At 40.6% G+C, this 19,678-nt stretch overlaps 1 protein-coding gene across 1 annotated transcript in view; it reads right to left on the minus strand.

The window, feature by feature from the left end:
* Positions 1-19,678, minus strand: part of DOCK5 (dedicator of cytokinesis 5) — an 82,941-nt gene that overhangs the window by 13,208 nt on the left and 50,055 nt on the right. The window contains exons 17-39 of the mRNA XM_075207191.1: positions 19,475-19,578; positions 19,136-19,301; positions 18,917-19,014; positions 17,635-17,724; positions 16,854-16,954; positions 15,294-15,428; positions 13,890-14,001; positions 13,698-13,768; positions 13,467-13,573; positions 13,167-13,303; positions 12,615-12,710; positions 12,385-12,483; positions 12,174-12,268; positions 11,900-11,978; positions 10,936-11,036; positions 6,972-7,030; positions 3,897-4,051; positions 3,474-3,559; positions 3,228-3,384; positions 2,967-3,007; positions 2,794-2,884; positions 2,568-2,687; positions 2,372-2,461 (exon numbers count right to left, since the gene is read on the minus strand). Coding sequence (XP_075063292.1) covers positions 2,372-2,461; positions 2,568-2,687; positions 2,794-2,884; positions 2,967-3,007; positions 3,228-3,384; positions 3,474-3,559; positions 3,897-4,051; positions 6,972-7,030; positions 10,936-11,036; positions 11,900-11,978; positions 12,174-12,268; positions 12,385-12,483; positions 12,615-12,710; positions 13,167-13,303; positions 13,467-13,573; positions 13,698-13,768; positions 13,890-14,001; positions 15,294-15,428; positions 16,854-16,954; positions 17,635-17,724; positions 18,917-19,014; positions 19,136-19,301; positions 19,475-19,578 — 2,390 coding nt within the window. The remainder of the gene's footprint in view (positions 1-2,371; positions 2,462-2,567; positions 2,688-2,793; positions 2,885-2,966; positions 3,008-3,227; positions 3,385-3,473; positions 3,560-3,896; positions 4,052-6,971; positions 7,031-10,935; positions 11,037-11,899; positions 11,979-12,173; positions 12,269-12,384; positions 12,484-12,614; positions 12,711-13,166; positions 13,304-13,466; positions 13,574-13,697; positions 13,769-13,889; positions 14,002-15,293; positions 15,429-16,853; positions 16,955-17,634; positions 17,725-18,916; positions 19,015-19,135; positions 19,302-19,474; positions 19,579-19,678) is intronic.

Consider the following 19,678-nt stretch of genomic DNA (forward strand, 5'->3'; position numbering starts at 1 on the left):
TTAAGCAAGAAACATATATCATATGCAAGACCAGTCAAATTGTTATGCTGGCGATTGTAGTGCACCAGTACCGTTCTATAGTCCTGTGTGACAAGTTTATAAGCACTTGTCCAGCAGCATATTTGCAGTCCTGATAGTACACTATACGTCCACATATGTAAACAGAGCATGCATACTATACTGTGAAACATAATACCTTATACCACACATTAATTTATCTTGCATACAGTATGCAGTTGGCCCTTATCTTACTCATACATTGCACACTACAGATGTCTGGAGCATCAGACTCTATTCCATTCATATTCCTTTTTGTAAATATGTCCTCCAGAACTGAACACACAGTATTCTAGGTTTGTCCTCACCAATATATAGCGGCATCACCACCTCTTTCTAGTACTAATTTATATTCATATGTAACCTAGAATCCAACTGTTCGTCCCCATTGCTTTGTTTCATTGCCTGATAACCTTTCACTCCCCAAAAATAGTGACACCAAGATCCCTTTGCTCCTCAGTAGTTGCCATTTCCTGCTGTTTATAATAATATGGTTTACCTTTTACTTGGCATTGAACTATAGGTTGCTACTCTCTTGACGACTCTTCTAAGCTATCTAGATCATCAACCATCTTGGTCACCTACCCTGGTGTCTCTCCCCTTTCACATATCTTTGTGTCATGTGCAAAAAGTCAGACTTTCCCTTTCAATACCAGTGGTAACAACACCAATATAGATTTAAAGAAGGGTGGTCAAGAACAGATCCTTTGGTTACTCCACCAGTAACCTATCACTCTTCTCAATGCGTCCCGTTTACTACAACTCTATCCTTCAACTATATCGGATACACGCAACTACCTTTGAATCCAATCTAAAACATTGCTTGGGATTTGAGGCTTTCTGAATTCTTTTGTTCCATTAATTTTCCCACTACTGTTGGGCACCTTGTCTCCACTTCTTCTCGGGACACAGAACTACACTTGGTCTTTCCAGTCCTCTTGGACGACTCCTCTTATACGTTAATAGATGAATCATTCAGTTAATGAGGTTACCAGCAGCGCTTTAAGCTCCTAGTATTCTTGGATGTATCCCAGCTGGCCCCAATGACTTGTCTACCTTCAGGTTTGAGAGATTGGTCAGGATCCTCTCTCCTCTGTAAATAGACTCATGTCTACCGTCTGTGCATCAATACTCCTGATATTTAATGGAGGTCCCTTTCCTTCTCCTTCTACTATATACGCTGAAACCATATACTTATTTAGATGATCTGCTATACCCTTGTCTCCATCCACACAACTTTCTTCCTTTCTCACATTATCTTCATTCTTCTACATCTGCCTATATTTCCTAACATCAATCTTTTTTTGCTTGTACATTGCTTCCCAAACTCCTGTGAGAACCACCAACCTCCTTTGAGACCCAAATAAATCATTGCTCAGCGCTGCTGCTCATCTGGTTGTATTCAACTGCAGACTGGAGAGTGGCAGCAATGAGAGTTATTACTAGGCTCACTGCACTATGTTTATGTCACTTCTCAGTACGGATGGAGAACGCTAGGGAGATTGTAGACAGCTGTAGACCAGTAATGATCTGTTTTATTTCCTTGTGCTGACAGAATGGAGGATATTTTGTACCCTTAAAAACTATTAATGGAGCCCTGTCATTACCTAATTTGAAGTTCCACCTGTTTCTACGGACTGAAATCCTGGAAACATGACCTGTTGGTAGCTCGTGAGGACTGGGCTTGAGCACCTCGTGTGGAGAAGGGTGCGACTAAAATAAAAAATCCTGGATACTTAAGATTCTGTCCAGACCCACTACTAAAAAAGGGGACAATCAATGTTTTATCATCAGGCATCTGGTAACTTTACAAGTGTCTGAATTCTATAAAATTGGAAGAATCCCCAGTCCGTTTCCAACCATTTATTAAGTGACCCTCTTATTTATCAATGCCATGTGAATCCCCTTCTCCACCCTTGCCTCTGTATTCAAAGCCAATAATTGGTGTTTGCAAGAGGTCCGAGTAGAATGGTTCCAGCACTAAATTTGTAAAGGAAAGAGAAGATTCAGACCGGTTACGTTTGTAGTGACCAACAGTGTAATCACTCTTCTCTGCATGCTCCCAAACAACAAGTACCAGCACATGTCACTGGGTAACGAAGGGGATCCAAAGGAGAATCCAGCAAAACTGAGAAATCCAGGGAAGGGTGAAGACAACCCCTAAGGTGTCAGCTGGTTGGGACCAGTTGTGTTGGAGCCGTAGCTCGTCATGACTCACAGCGGTCTGTATATACACGCTACGTGACTCCTTACAATTTGGAGTGTGGTGCGAGAACAGCAGAGGGACAGAAGCAGCTAGTGGCGCAACACTCACCAGCAGGGCACCGAGAGCTTCATAGTGGAACATCTGGTTCTCGTACATCTCTATAAGCTCCTTGCTGCGGATGATAGCCTGTTCCCACATCTGTAGCAGACAGGAGAGGAGCATGGTCAAAAGGACACAGACTAGTGGACAGTTTGTGTATTATGTCATCACACAATCCCACTTGAGGAGCTACAGGTGAACTCACCTTGCCCTTGTCAAAAAAGGATATGATATTGAGGTACAGTTTTTCCTTCAACTCCTGCTGTGTGTACACTGTGTAGCTGTTTCGCGGAAGCCAGTGAGGGGCACATGGTTTATCCGACCACTAGAGGGAGACAAAACGAGATCAGAAATGTACTAAGAGGTTTTGTAGGTGCGAAATACACTTTGTACACTTTGTTCAACACTAAGGATATACATAGATCTCTCACCTGCAGCAGCTCTGCGTGGAGCAACAGGGTGTATGCTGCTTCTGTATAATTCTCCTTGCTGACATGCAGGTCTCGCAGCTTGTACACATACCTGGATACAAGACAAACACTCTGACAAGCTGCAACTGAAAAGAAACGGACATCTTCAACACAGGAGGATTGATGATACTAACCTAATGTAAATGTCCTCCCTCTTCTTCTCTTTGTAAAAATTCTGTATGGGAGAAAAAAAAAGTAACACAGCATTGTCAGAGAACATTGGGACCAGAACGAAGATTGTTCACCTAACGTGTAACTATGTCAGTGTGTGGGTTCTGCTCCCTTTCAGTTGTTGTAATTAATCTGTGTCGTATCGGTTGTATTGCGTTTTAGGTTTCTCTTCTGCTCTTATGGTTTGTGAGTTATTGTCAAAAATGTAATAAAACAGTTGGTACCAGCAGGTTGACCGTGCAGCTCATCCGGTTCTCCTCGCTTTCGTCGTTGGCGATCGTGCGGTAATCGAGGAGGTTCTCCAGCAGGCTGCTCACCAGGACGGTGAAAATTTCCCCAGAGCTGGAGAGATACTTGTGTTTTCGGCAGTGGTCCAACAAGCTGAGGAGAGGCAGACATCAGAAAGTATATATACAGAAGAAATAATTGCTAATATTATTAATATTATTCCTAAAGGGGATTAAGCTCACAGTTTCTCCAGGAGGTCCTTGTACTGCCTGTCCCCCCGCCCTCCTTCAACCTCCTGATCCAGACGAGTGATTAGCTCATTCTCAAACTGTGAAACAGAAGAGACAGACAATGGTTATTGGGAACAGAGTTGGGGCGATCACAGAATGCCGGAATGTTGATTATCAGCTTCGTCAGCTTCTATTCCAGGTGAAACTCATTGCATTGGTCTAAATCCACCAACGTCATTTCTTTACCGGCTCTCCGATGATAAATATCACTTCCATTCTCTACATGCATACAAACTAATTTATCCTCCCTACACAGATCTGTGACAACCATTCTTTTAATATCTCTATTCCACTCAAGTGAGGAACCACTGCCCCCTCTGGTTATCCTCTTGCATTTGTTGCATAACCCCACACCCACTGTGTCCAGCCAATTACCATGTGGAAATGTCCACTGCCACTGAAGTTATGTTCATGCTGCATCATGTCGAAGAAGATGGGAATGGTAGCCTTACGCAGATCGGGTTCTGGGGTGAGAGTCACCTCAAGGATTGGTCCCACCATTGAGGGGATGAATTTAATCTTGTGAGGCCCTGATAGAGAGATGCAGGTATAATATAAGAGCATTTAATACTGTGCATAAAGATGTATATGTAAACAATGGCATTCTGCATATACCAATACTAAGCGAAAATACTTGAATTTAAATTGGTTATCCAGCATGGGACAACATTCCTTTAATAATAATTTAGCAATGTGGCATTTCAGCGGGTATCATTCCCCCAGGAACACCAACTTGACCTGATAATAGCCTTATTACTCTCCATTCAACACTTCCACCCACATCATTACTCCATGCTATCCAGACATCCAGGAATAAACTACATCTGCTGCAGCCTCACTCTGCACTACTTCTCTGATTACACAGGACACTGCAACTGGGAAATTATTTTAACTCCCTCATTCTTGTTGCTATTTTACTCATAAATCCCAATGCTTGCCAAACTATTTTTCTTCCTCACCTTACAGGGTATTATCTTTAGGACTATATCATCCCTCACCCATCCTGCAACACACACCTCTGTCCACATTGCCCCTTCATTACTTTACTCACCTCTAGTGAACACTCATGAACTCTTTTCCTATTTAAATTCAATAATTTTAACAGCCTCACTCTGTCGCCAGAAACTAAAAAGGACACACATCTTAAAATCATCTTTCTTGCTCCCAGCTTTTATTAGCTGGTGATATATCACCTAATCCAGGTCCCTTCACTTCTCCCACACACATCTGAACGCTACAGAAATCCAGCAAACCTCAAACGCATCACCTGTCTCCCCTCTCTTCCAAAGTCCTTTAAATGTGCCTTTTAGAATGCACGCTCTGTTTGTAACAAACTTACATCCATACTTGACCTTCTTCTTCTCAAACAACCTCAACCTTCTAGCAATAACAGAAACGTGGCTCACACAGTCAGACACTGCCTCACGTGCAGCCCTTTCACATGGTGGCCTCCTTTTCACACCCCCGCCCCCAGACCAGGAGGCAGACCAGGGGGGGATGTTGGACTACTTCTCTCCCCACAGTTCTACCAAATGTCCCATCACTCATGGTCACATCTTTAGAAGTACATGCTGTTAGGATTTTTAACCTGTTCTCTATGCGTGTTGCCGTCATCTATCGCCCCCCTGGACCGCACCAATAATTGCTTGAACACTTCTCTGCGTGGCTCCCTCATTTCTTATACTCTGACATCCCCACCATCATCATGGGTGATTTCAACATCCCTATTGCTAATCCACGTTCCAATGCTGCTTCCAAACTACTCTCTCTAACATCCTCACTTGACCTCTCCCAGAGGATTGAATCCGCTACTCATCAGTATTTCCTCTGTCTTGATCTTGTTTTCTCTAGACTACGCTCAGTTTCTTATTTCCTTAACACTCACCCCCAGTTCTTTACCCTCCCCAGTGTCAAACTCTTCCAAGCCTCCTCACACCCACAGGAATATTAACTCTACTGATTTTCAACAGTTTTCCACCTCTCTTCAACACCTTCTCTCCCCAATTTCTACATTTTCCTCCCCTGATAGGGCAGTACCTCATTTTCATCAAACCTTAGCAACTGCCCTTGATCAAGTGGCACACTAAAGTAACATGACCATAACTTTCTCGTAAAGCAGAACGTCACTGGCATAAATCTTGTACCTCTAATGATTTCAATCACATATACTGCTATCTACCACTCCTATAGAAATGCTCTGGACACTGCAAAACAAACATACTTCCAATCTCTCATCTATGCTCTGACTTCTAACCACAAACGCCTTTTAAATACATTTAAATCTTTTCTCAATCCTCCCACTACCATCAGTGCCCAGGATCAAAAACCTTAATTCATGCACTCATCATCTCCCGCATAGACTATTGCAATTTACTCCTTACTGGTCTTCCCAAAATCAGACTTGAACCCCTACAATCTATTTTGCGCGCAGCGGCTAGATTGGTTTTCCTTGCAAACTGTTGTTCCTCTGCTCAGTCACTCTGTCAGTCTCTTCATTGGTTGCCTGTTTTTCAATGAATCCAATATAAAATTCTTCTACTAACATACAAAGCCGTCCACAAAATTGCACAGACATACATTTCCTCACTTGTCTCAAAATATCGATCTGCGTCTCTCTTCCGCTCTCATGACATCCTCCCATTCCCAGTTACAGGACTTTTTTGTGGAATTTCTTCCCTCACACAGTAAGACTTTCTTCTAGTCTTCAAACCTTCAAGCGTTCTCTGTGAAAACCCACCTCTTCAGACAAGCTTATAATATTCCTCAACCACCATTTTAATCTTCCTAGGTTACCCTATTACCACCCTCTACACAGCTAACACAAGACAACAACCCTCTGATCAACATTGCTGTGTGACTGATCACACAGATCACTTAATACTTTTTACCTTTGCATTCTAGCTGGTCCAATGTGCAATATGACGTAGCACTTACCCTTGTGTATCAAACTCCCACTGTCCTATAGATTGTAAGCTTGCGAGCAGGGCCCTCTTACCTCTCTGTCTGTATGTATTACCCAGTATTGTTTTATTAATGTTTGTTCCCAATTGTAAAGTGCTACGAAATTTGCAGGCGCTACATAAATAAATGTTGATGATGATAATAACAACCGCCAGACAGTGCCATTTTAAAGGAGGAAAAATAGACCGTTTTCAGCTTTGCATAACTAGACTGGAGCCTAATCTAATTTTTCTATGGACGGGAGGTGTGCAATGAACATGACACCTGATTGAACAAGAGCCACAACCATCCAATCAGGAGCTGAATTCACATTTTGCATCCACATACAGAGAAGAATGAATATTCTGGACAACTCCAGATCTATTATTCTTATAGTGGAAGACAGATGTTAAAGGTTTGTAATGTCCCAAGGCAGTAAAACCACTTTAGCATTTTATTTTTTAATTATATATATTTACTGTACATAGAAATACATCATGCATCTCTCACCTAGATTATACCACATATCCCGGATCTTCAGGCCAATCTCCTTCCTCATGTCTCCATATCTGCAGTAAAGGAAAGAATTTCTGTATTAGACATTATTCACAAGGAAATAGTATGTCCAGCAAGTTTCTATTTGCGCATATTTGGCAAAACTTCAATAAATATGCAATTAACACCAAACTGCACACATTGAAGTGGATACCCAGCTTGTTTTTCTGTCAATCATTTTACAATTGTGTGGAACAGGTGTGTGTGGGTGTGTTTGTGTGTAAACAGAAGGATAGCTGTCATATTACTAAGTTGTAGGTTACTTTCCCCAGATGATTTCCACTACATAAATATTTCAAAGGATTACATTACGTTCCATCTTAGGCAGTTTATATTGCATCATTGTACCATAAGTCCTTCAGTATTGTTTCTCTCATACAATATAATAAATAATGGTCTTAACAAGCTAAAGATTAACAGAAAACAATGTGGTTTCTCTAAGCCTACTAATGCCATAGAGTATGAGTGTGTGGTATGTAATTTAGAATGTGTGCTGTAACTGGGGCAGGGACGGATGTGAATGCTTAAATATTCTGTGTAGAGCGCTGCGTAATATATAGGCGCTATATAAATAATTTTTTTTTTAAATATATTTTATGAAGCATAATTGTAAATCTAAAAAATACTGAAATCTAAATGCCTGTATATTATTGAAAAGTCTCCTAACACACCATTTACAAGTAAGAGGTCTCAACTAATTTTACCCTAAATGATAAAGCAATTTAGCAAACAGTTTTACAGTCTCAGGGCCTGATTCATTAAGGGACGCAAAGTAAACTCGATCAGCGGTTTAAAAAAAACAAAAACAAAAAAACGTCCGGAAATTGCAGGCACGTACGTTGTATTCAAGTACATACAGATCTGAAGAAACATTTCCATTTAAATACAGGTATAAGTACACTCGGCCTATACGGCACTTGTTGTATGCATACGACAACACACTGCTGAATCCACACATGCACATGTGCAATATAATGTCCCATCACAATGCACAAAAAATAAATAAATACATTAACAGAAACTCTGCTGCAGTGGCCAACATGAAGCTGAATAATCCGCCATAGTGATAGAGGGCAGGCCCAACCCTGTGTACACTACCTGACAGCACAGTGCCACCACGTATGTGGACCAAGGAGGCGCAGTCAGCTGACTCATGCAAACAAATCAACAACTGTCAGTCAACTCTCACTAATGGACCTGCCCGGCTTTACCTCATGAAAGGCAGGACAGGTAAACCCTGAACCACTGAGCAATAGAGATGGGTCAGTATCCTGGTAGATTGCAGAAGTCACAGGCTGAAAGGCGATATAAAACGGATGAAAAATTAAGTCAACCCCTATCATAATTATTAGATGCCCTGGAAGAACAGGCGGTGCAGAATTAATATCTGGTGTGATTACCAGACGGTGGGGAGGGAAAACCGCCTGAGGAATTTGCAAAGTCTCTTTTGGTGGAAATATTTAGCTCTGAGGCCTCTTTGAAAATAATTTTTGGTGGAGCGAGCTTAGATTCCCAAGTAAGCAGGGTACGCCATGGGCACCCCCTGGTCCGTTCATCGCCCAGCTTCTCAAATACTGAGACAAGGACAAAATCCTTGTGCTGGGATGGGAAAGAGGCCGGATCCAGTAACAGAATTCCATCTTGCTACAACAGTTCCCCAAAGGAACTGCGCCCCTGTCTGAGATTGACGCTGCACATGTGAAAACCATCTATACATCCAGATGTCTGCTTAATATGAATGTTTTGTGTCATTGTCAGGTATGTTGTTGGAACATAATTTGACAGGGAGATAAGAAAGTTTGTGAAAAAATGTCTTTTATTTACTTCTGGATGAAGTTGCTGTAATTCAATTATGTCTGTTCCAACCATCACACTTATTTACAGGAACGTATAAGGTCTAAATTAGGGCACTGATATTTAATTATGTGGGATTTTAAGACCCCACTAAATGCCGCACTGGACAGAATGCATGGAGGAAGGCGAGATCGGGAGACCCTGGCTCTAGGCTGACCTCACTGGAGACACACACATCCAAGTTACTAAGAAGACTCCTCCAGTCATTCCTCCTCTCACGCCTCATTGTCCTGTATTAATATGGTCCTAGGATCAGTGATATAAGCAGTGTATATACTGTGTACAAGTAATGTTCGGGTGGTCCACATACTTTTGTCCATGTAGTGTATACATAAATTGTGTCAAAAGATAACAAAAAACTCAACTGCTTAAAATAAATATATACCCGCGCTCCCTATTGTGTCTCTATTGGGTTTGACCTAGTAACTAACGCACTCTATGGTCAGATTTGTTTTTCTGCGGTAGGGCAGCCTAACGTGGAAACTGCCAGCAAAATTCACACTTTACGTGACAAGATTATGTAAGCCGTCTACCTCATTTCAAGTTGTGCTACCTACATGCGGGGTGTCAAGACAAATGAAAACTAAAATGTAATCTGCTACAATGCCCTCTGCCACTTAAGTTGGGACATCCTCTGGCTCAGGTTTTAGGTCATGGAAGTGCTGATATGTGAATGAATTATGTCACCTTGGATGTTATATCATGCATTCAGAAAATCTAACATACTTCAATGATGTCAAGTGGCCCAGTAATGTAAGACAGACTTAAGACCTGTGCTATTTTTTTTTATGTGTTAAAAAAAAATAAACTGCAATCAGTCAGACATACAGGTTTAGTTCAGATTAACTTTAAGTTCCTTTTTCTAAAATTTGTAAATAATAGTATTACAGTCTGTATTAATGCTGACCAGAAATAATCGCAAATAGTATGCAAACTGAACAAAACAGTTCTGCTCCTGTTCGCTCTCTATAAACAACCTATCACTGTAAACCATACTACTTTTCCCTTCTCTCTTTTATTTTTCAACTTAATATTTATTATAGATTAGTTATATAAAACCACATATTACGCAGAGCGGTACAGATAATATTTGCCATTCTCATCAGTCCCTGTCCCATTGGAGCTTGCATAAATTACCTAACACATATGGATCCGGGTCCATCTTAGTCAGCAGCCAATTAACCTACCAGTATGTTTTTTTTGAGTGTGGGAGGAAACCGGAGCATTTAATGGTGAGGAAAAATGACTGATAGGAGCTGTAACCTCCTGTTTAAGGCTATAGCTAGGTCACACTTGTTGATGGCTGTTAATTTCCATCTCTATGTTACATGCGTCGTGATTGGCCTAATGCTCCAGTGAAAGGTATTTATTCAGTGAATTTAGAATGAATATGGAGTGTTTTGTGAATTAAGCCCAACTGATACAGCCATCTCTACTAAACCCTATAAAAAGGTGAAACATGCGTGCAGGGCTTAAATAATACACAAAAGGAGAAAAATCAATAGCTACTTATAAAATATGACAGATGTACACAAGACACAATTATAAATAAAAGATCATTCACTAAGAGAAGAATCTAGATGTGCGGATGTCCTAATGCTGTGATTGGCTACAGGTTGGTCTTTGTGGATGTCCTAATGCTGCGATTGGCTGCAGGTTGGTCTTGGTGCATGTTCTAATGCTGTGATTGGCTACAGGTTGGTCTTTGTGGATGTCCTAATGCTGTGATTGGCTACAGGTTGGTCTTTGTGGATGTCCTAATGCTGCGATTGGCTGCAGGTTGGTCTTGGTGCATGTTCGAATGCTGTGATTGGCTACAGGTTGGTCTTGGTGCATGTTCTAATGCTGCGATTGGCCACAGTTGTACAAGCCCCTGTAAATGTTTTAGCATACAGGTTAGTTCTATCTCTGTCCATTTCCAAGTTACCCCACAAGGACACAGTGGAGAAAAAACCCAGAAAAAAAAACACTAAACACACTAATATACACATTCCTACAGCTTGTACTCTAAACATTTATTTATTTAAAGTAAAACACGCATAAAACACACTCTATATATTCTTACTTGCACATGATCTTGTGCCGTTTCTCCTGCGAGAACTTGTGCAGCTGCAGAGACTCATGAGTTAACAGTGACACTGCCAAGTGGAAGAAGTTGTTCCAAAGCTGAGATGGATATAAAGGAAAACATGTAGATAGAGACCTATAGGTTGTGTCTGCACGACTGGAATGTATAAAAACGGAATTACGTCTAATGTAGAACGATACATATTTTTGACTTCAATTTCTATATATGTCTTATCAAAACAAGACATTTATGGAAATAGTAAGTCAAAACTATGTTTAGGACAATAGATTTAAATCCTTTATCTTAAAAAAGTTAATAGTAATAAAAAAACATTATAATAAACACATAACCTTGTATCTCTGCACATTACCATTTACCCTATAAATATAAAATAAAAGTGAGGGCTTGTTTAGTTTTTGGTGTGCAATCACTATGTAATGAACAGAGAGGTATATTAAAAAGTAACCACCAGACATTACCTGGTCATTGCCCATAGTGAGGTCAAGCAGCATACAGAACAAAATGCAACCATCACTGAGGAATAAAAAGCCTCCTGGAAGCCCTCACCACTCAAAGCAGCCTCTGTGGAGGAGGCAACTTCCAATTTGTAAATTTGGAAAAAAGCCTATGGGGGTGACCAGATGACCACTTTGCAAAACCTGGTCTACTGATGCCCCAACCAAGAGCTGACCACCCTAATTGAGCGCGTTGCAGACAGCCGGCACCACAGAATAGGTCAGAACCTGCGGGGAAAGTCCGGCGAGTTTCTATTGAAACTGGGGCACGGTGACCTAATTGAGATCACTATGTGCGTTTTGTTAACAAGAAGAGGTCAGACATGGGAAAAGAAGCCAGAGTCTCTCCTGTATGAGAGCCGGGTTCACCCTGGCTGAATAAAGCTCTTACAACAGGTCTACGTAATAGTGCAAACCCTCAAACTCTGCCCATAATAGATTCTCACCTGCAGTTCAAAGCTGGTCTGATCAAGGAAGATCTTGTTTAGAACAGCAGAAAATCTATTCATAGCTCGAAGGAACACCCTGCAAGTGAATGTTGTTATTCAGAGCTGACAGACCGTACCCGGCCACTTCAGGAGTACCATACACATGTACAAATATACTGACCAGTAAAAAGACCAGAGAAGGAAGAAATTATGACGGCAGTGTAAGATGGAAGAGAGTAGGAGTTAGAGGAGATGTAGAAGAAACTGAAATTGACAGGCAGGGGACACCCACTTGTTCTGTGTCATGGTCATCAACATCCAGTCTCTTGGGAACACTTGTTTTCCAATTAGGTCTTTGAACATGATAAAGGATTCCATCAGGAAATCCTACACGAGGAATAGGGCGAGAAAGAATTGAAAAAAGTGAGCTGTGGAGGAATGAGAAGCCTGAAGGAGAACATGTGGAAATAGCAGGATAATATTTGGTTGCGATGGGAACTCACAATGATGTCTTGACGAGTCTTGAAAGTGCCGATGTAGTGATCATAGTGGTAATCCTCCATTTTTCTAAGGACTGCGGTCATGCACGCTACAAAACGACCCTATAAAAAAAAACAAAAAACAAGAAAAACGATCACACACCCACAGTCTATCACGCCTCCTTGACATTTAGTAACAGCATACCCCACAGTTCCCAATGCTCAATCTTCTACCCAGCCACCCTCGGTCTTACAATGTGTGGAGACTGACGACTCATCCCGATCACTGTCCGGTTTATCCTCCGAAGCAGCCGCTCCATGATGAGCTGAATGTGGTGTGCAGAGTCACCCTGTGCAGATACAAGATAGGAACCAATCAGACAGACCCCCGGAGAATTTATAAATAATTCAAGTCAGTAAAGAAGGTGTCAATGTCCAAATGCACTGAAAAAAACTATTCAAATCAGAACCATTAAATGGTGGTTTCTACTTGCTGTACAAATTACTTCCAACACTTCTCTAACCAGCAATCATCTCTTTGGATGGCCTCTTACTTCTCCTAGACCACATCTCTCCTTTTTCTCATTGTCTTTCTTTGTTCGTTCTTTGCACCCCAATTCTATAGTCATATTCCTCACACCAATCTGTTCTGTACTCTAAACCTCACCCATTACTCTGCTCGTCTCACTCCGTTTTTTTAATATCTTCAACTCCCTCCTCCTCTGGCCCCTTCACATCTCCTCGCTAGTATGTCATTTGAGTGGCAGAGTATCTCTACTATCCTCCATCTCCCTCGCCTCACTCACCGCTTCCTTGTTCTGGAGAACTTCCAATATATTGCTAAGTAGCTGTCCACTGGCTTCATGATCCGGTTTGCTGGAATGGTCATCCAGTTGTCCACTTAGTTGGTCAATGAGGAGAGGCAAAATGACATCTCTGCACTCTGCAAACATGAATGTAATTGCAGTATTACATAGTTAGCTAGTTTGGAACACAACACAGGTCCATCAAATTTAACTTTATACGTATTGGCCCAGAAATTAGAGGACACAACTACTAGACAATCCAGTTTGCTATCGTGTTATTGTGTAAAAAGACATGTTCACCTGGTTGCAAGAAGAGGTCACTTTCCACCACTTTGCACATGCATGTCAATGTCTGATGAACAAGTTGGTCAGGGGGAACACTTTCCATGAATTTGGTGAACAGGACGCTGTAAGACAATCAAGAGAAACATTTCATGGTTTATGTAAGACTTAATATTTACTCCTGGGCACAAGGAGATTTATGTTGATGGAATGAGATTGTAATCACTTCCCCCCGTCAGATAAAATTACCTCAACTCTACTGGATCAAAGACATTTTTTAAGTGATTTATAATTCCTGGAAGATACTTCAACGCAGCTGCCTACAACAGAAAACAGCAATGTTTTATCAATAGAATTCTACAATATGTTCTCTTAAAAGATCCTATGGCTTGTTGTGGCGGTAATACAATGGCCTACCTAGGCCGTCTACTGGTAACACACCTTAATCTTCACAGCCTCCTCTAACGGTCGGTCCATCAGTTCATTAAAGGACAGGAAGAGCTGACGTATAGAGCCATTGAATTGGTCTTTACCCTCATCCTGGCCATAAAACCTGCAAACACATGAATTGAAGGACGGTGTCATTTATCCATTACTGTGTGAACAGGTAAAAAAACTTTTTCTAAACCTACGAACCAATGTATCACTGGATACCAGTGTTATGTTCAAAGCATTACTGCGATTTAATGTTCACATAAACAAACACTGACCCTGGTAGGACTGGTGATGGGGAATACCCACTCATCTGCTGCCAGCTAGCCCAGTGCACTCACATACAGACAGTGGGCTGCACCCCCATAGCCAAACTCTTGGCAGTTCTTATGAAGTACAAACTTCAAAGCGTTGGCTTAAAGACTCTGATCTTCAAAATAGACCCAACCATTCACTAGTGGACTGTGTACCTTGGGATATTGGTTACACTGAGGAACGAGCAGATTAGATATACTGCAACCCAGAAAGAGAGGGAACCTGGCAGGATAATAGAGAGGGGTGGGTAGGGTTTTTCATAACCATATATCAAACCCCAGGCAACATCAGTCATCAACTACTAATATGTATATTTCATGTGTCATAGGCCTATTGCTATTTCCGAAGGACTCTATCTCAGGGTCATGCTCAAAGAGAATTGCATACAGAGGAGGAACTAGCTAATATCCATGGTGCCAGTTTCTCACAACTATATAAATAAACTGACTACAAAGTACACAGAAGCCTCAATGAATAGAACATGGTAAAAGCAGGAATTTTTGAGGACATGACCAAAATATCCCCAAAAGTTTTTGTTACATAGGCTGAAAAAAAAAAAAAAAAAAAGACAGGTTCATCAAGTTCAATTTTATGAAAAGTTGAATTCTAAATACAACAATTCGTTCTTAAGTGGTGCCAACAATGACGCAATTAGAAGAAGTAGGCCAGTAGTATTCAGTGCGATACATAGACTGTAAGGTTAGTAACATGAGCATGAATTCAAACCATACTTCGCTTATATTGCATTGTTAATGTTGTACACAACATAACAGCTGGGAGTAAAGTTTTAAGTAATTTATAGACTGGTAAATGCATCCCTGTAATGTTTACTGTACAATTGTTTATTTCTTTCTAGCATTTAGTTTGTGTTTTTCATACACAGCTCTGCCTCGCAGTCTGCATTGGAGAGAGAAAGAAAGCACTGCACCCGGCTATGCAGCTTTGTATTGTGGTTAGTTTACTAGCCCTTGTATACATCTCCCTGATGAGTAGATAGAATACACATGGAGCTGCTTTGCAACATGTAATCCCTGTTTATTAAAACAAAACAAACAAAAAAACAAAACCCAACTGTCTCTAAACATAGAAACCCCTTACCTGAGGTAGAGGTCTCGGGATTGGACAATAAACCTGAACAGGTACTTTACAGCTTTAAGGGAGGAGAAGAGCATCTCCCTGTGACACGGGTCATCTGCGCTCCTCACGTACCAAGTCAACACCTTCACCAACTTTCTGTAGACATGGGGAGAACACATGGTCACATGACAGAGGAGCCAGGTCAATCCTTCTAGTCTGGACACCAGCTATGGAATTATTGTGACAAAGTGATCTATAGCTGAGACATTCAGTCCATTGTTAAAGGTGATATATACATGAAAAAGTATTTTCAAAATACAGCGCAAAGTTAAAAATATGACGAAGTTTTGAAGTTTATTGAAAATGATACATAGTTTTATTTTCACCACCAGTCGTTTCCTTGTAAGTACATTTGATACAAACAAAAGCTACAGACAGGTATGTTGCTGTGTGAGATTATATTCCATGACAGCACTGTACTCTCATATACTCTTTGCACAAAGAACTATATTTCAAACTACGTGCTGGCTTCCTTTTATCTCATCTATGTCTTTAATCATTTCCTCAACTGAAACATAATGACTTCTCCATTATTGGGCTAAATGCTTTCTTACAATCAGGCAAGTAGGCTTTTTTTATTATTTATAATTTAAGTGCAACAACTTTTCATGCCAATATTACTGAAAAAAAAATCAATAAGCTGTAAGCATCGTGAAGATGATGTCTCAATAGATAGCAGTAAAAACAAAACACATGTAGGCTGCAAGCAAGCACCACACTACAGAGAACAGCCATCTATAGGAAAGTGCTGTGGAACGCGCTAGTGCTTTAGAAGTGTTAATAAACGGATACTGCCTCCTCCCCCTAGCTCCTGACAGAGAAGAGTTTTCAAATTTCACTCTAGCGACACCTTTTTGTGTCAAGAGCGCTGATTGGATGATTGAAGTAGCCATTCACTCACGATGTGTCAGTAGCACTTAAAATAAAAAAATTGTATCACAGGGAAGTGGATGAAGGAGTAATGAGTATATTACAAAAGGCGTGTCAGGCCTCTTGTTCCTCCCCTTGTAGGGGAATGGGAATTTTGCATTTATATGTACTTTATATGGACATTTCTAAAACTAGAACCTTTTTCAGCCAGGATCTGCATTAAGTATGCGAGTCAGATTCATGTTCCATGGTTTGGTTATTAAATAATGACAGACTAACAAGTACTTTATTGTTTTGTACATGATTTTTCCTAAACAAAATAAAAAGGGATTTGTACAAAATTATAACACCTGATCAATAATTAGGTCTTAATTGAGACTACACAGTTTTGCAAATGAATGATCATGATAATTCAAAGGGAAATTCCACATTCACAGAAAATCTCCCTCCATTTCCCTCAAGGCTGGCTTATATGCATTATATCCTGATAAGAGGCTACAGATCTGCAACAAAATTAAGAAATCTTCTTCCTGGAACTGAATGTGGAATTTCCTTTTAGAACCTGTAGTTTGGCATTTCACAAGAGGAGTCCGTGAGAAAGCACAGGTCTAACGTCAGATACACATTAACTCAATATATCTCCTTACTCACTCATAGGCCAGTGTCGTACTGAAGTGCTTTGTGATATAAGTCTCCAGGACAGGATTAAAGTGCTGAAATTTAATATCTGCTATCAGTGAAATAATGAAAACCTGAGGAGAAAAAACAAACAAAAAAAAAAAAAATCAGGGGAGATAAAATATGAATAAGAAATAAAATAAATAAATCTAGATATATAGGGCCTGAGTCATTAAAGAGAACAAGACAAAATAAGGAATAAATTTGATAATGACAAACCATGTTACAATGCAAGGGGTAGAACACAATTACTTGATAACTTTATTTTTACAATGAAATTTAAAAGTTGATCTAGGACATGTCCTACCCAAATTATAAATCTGTACCCACATTTTAAATGTACCTCCCTCTCCAATGCAACATGGTTTTGCCAAGGTGAAAAGTTTATTCTTTTTGTTTTTTTGCTTTGCTTTCAATGACTCGGGACCACATTGAACCAGCTGATCGTATATTGAAATAATTTAGAATGATCAGTCCTAGTTTTTAACACGGAGAGCACTTTACAGCATCTAATGTCCTAGTGTTCAATAATATACTGCTACAGGCAAGTGCAAAAAAACTATTTATTCTTGCTAGTAATGCAACAATACAGAGCTGAAAACAGGGACTGAAAGGAAAGATAAGAGATGGAAGAGAAGATTCCCGAAGTGGAAATGAAGGTAAAGTGTGAGGGCGTGACGGGAACTAAAACAGAGAACACAGACAGTGGACTATAGATGTGCAGTAACTTGTTTCACCATCAGCGTTATCTTACCAGTGCATCAAACACCAGCACGTCACAGCTCTCCTTGTCCGAGGTCTCCATCATGATGTTGAACAAAGCATCTAGTGTGTCCTGCAGGAACTGAAGAGACCAGAGAGTAGACGGAGACAGGGGAGCCAAGGGGTGGTATACAAGACACATTACACAGTGGAGAAAGTCTGACCCCTTAATTATCCACACAGCGCAAATCTTTTTGCACAAATTCACCCATTTGTCTGTATACAAAAATACACACCCACATTCCAGTTATGGAACTGCCCCCGTGAACACACTCACCACCATTACTCTTGTTGTTTTTTTCCCCCGAAACACACATGGTGGAAAGCATAAAAATGTCCAACAACTAGCAATTTATGACTACCCCTTTAATTGATGATATGGCTTTATAATACACGTCAATGCTTTCTTTTTAATAAAGGGAATTGTGCCTAGAAATGCACCCTCATATATAAAGTGCACTTGGAATGCACATCAGACATCCCACCGACAGTATAGACGGAAATCCAACTTGCTTATATGTGGGTGCAAAACAAGGCGCATTAATCCAGGTGCTCCCCATATAAACGATGTCACAAAACAGCAGCAGTGAGCCGACGTGAAAGCTCCAGCAAATGAGAGGCAGATTGCCATCAGGGGGCATCCCGAAAGTCAGCTCATTTCATGGTTTGTGTTTTAAAGCTCCACATGCCGAGCAGAAAACCCTAACCTACTCTCAGCAGCTCCAGAGAATGTGAAACAGGCTGTTTATCTTGCACCTGCCCATGGCATGCTCTAACAGTGCAATAGGTAAGGCATCGACTTGCAAGAGAAGTGCTTACTTTTATATGGCGATTGAAACGGAGCTTATAGTCTAACCCTATTCACAGTTTCAGGGACGTTAGTGGCTTTAGAAAGAGTTTTCTCTACTTGAGACTGGAAAGGTTACAACCATACTGAAAATGTTGGCTTCCACCAGTTCACTATAGGGAAGATGATGTACAAATTTGGTTCAAAAGCAGCACAACATTGGTCCGAAACACACAAGTAAATCGTCAACAAAATTGCTGAAGAAGAAAACATTTTAAATTTCAGAATGACCAAGTTATTAACTCAACTGAGAAGTTATAGCACTGACCTGAAGGGAAGAGTTCACGGGAAGCGGTTCAAACCATAATGGAGCTAAAGCAGTTCTAAAATTGTTAACTCACTTACTTTTACAATAGATCATTTATAACTTCCCTGACATTAAATACTGTCATGTAGGAGAGAACAGTGTTTTCTGCACATCACTCACCTTCATGATCTCACCTCCGTCCACCTCCATGAGGTTACGGAGAGCTTGAGAAATAGGTTTGGGATTAGAGCGCCAATTTAACAGACCAAGTAAATCCACTGGGGAGAAATTATGAGATGAGAGAGATGGCAAATCAACATAAGTTTACATTTGTGTTTACTACATGCAAAATATTAGAAACACACCCTGAACCGTTCAATGAGACATGCTCACCCTCACCGTTCTGTGTGAGCTTCGTGGAACAGATCAATGTGCTGATCTGGAAACTGTCCTTGGTGGGGGAAAGGCTGGTGTGTCCTCTAGGAGAACGAATCTCTTCTTCCTCCTCTTTAGAACCAGGGAGCAATAAATATAGCTTGGCGTCGTCTGACTTTTTACTATCACCCTAGGTTTTAAAAATGAGAGTTTCAGCACCCATGTAATTTACCAAAAACAAAAACGAGTGGTATTCCCGAAATGTAGTAGTAGTGAAATGCAGTAAACGTTGCCTAACCAAGGTCTTACATAGACATTGTTTCTCTAGAAAAATAGCTTGCCCTGTTCATATTAAATTATCACCTTATAAAGGATTAGGTCATGAACGCCGTCCCTTAGTGTTGTCCCATTTTGGTTCATCAGCCTGACAAAAGCCACTCCAAACACCTTCTCCGACTTGTCACGAGCTGGGACAAAGAAATTGAAGAAAAAAATATTTCAGGTGGTATGCGTCCTATAGTTCTACTAGAGATGCTCACTGACCCCCATGAACTGGTTTTGGTTTTC

Source organism: Mixophyes fleayi, chromosome 4 (assembly GCF_038048845.1).
Source record: "Mixophyes fleayi isolate aMixFle1 chromosome 4, aMixFle1.hap1, whole genome shotgun sequence".
NCBI classification, from domain to species: domain Eukaryota; kingdom Metazoa; phylum Chordata; class Amphibia; order Anura; family Limnodynastidae; genus Mixophyes; species Mixophyes fleayi.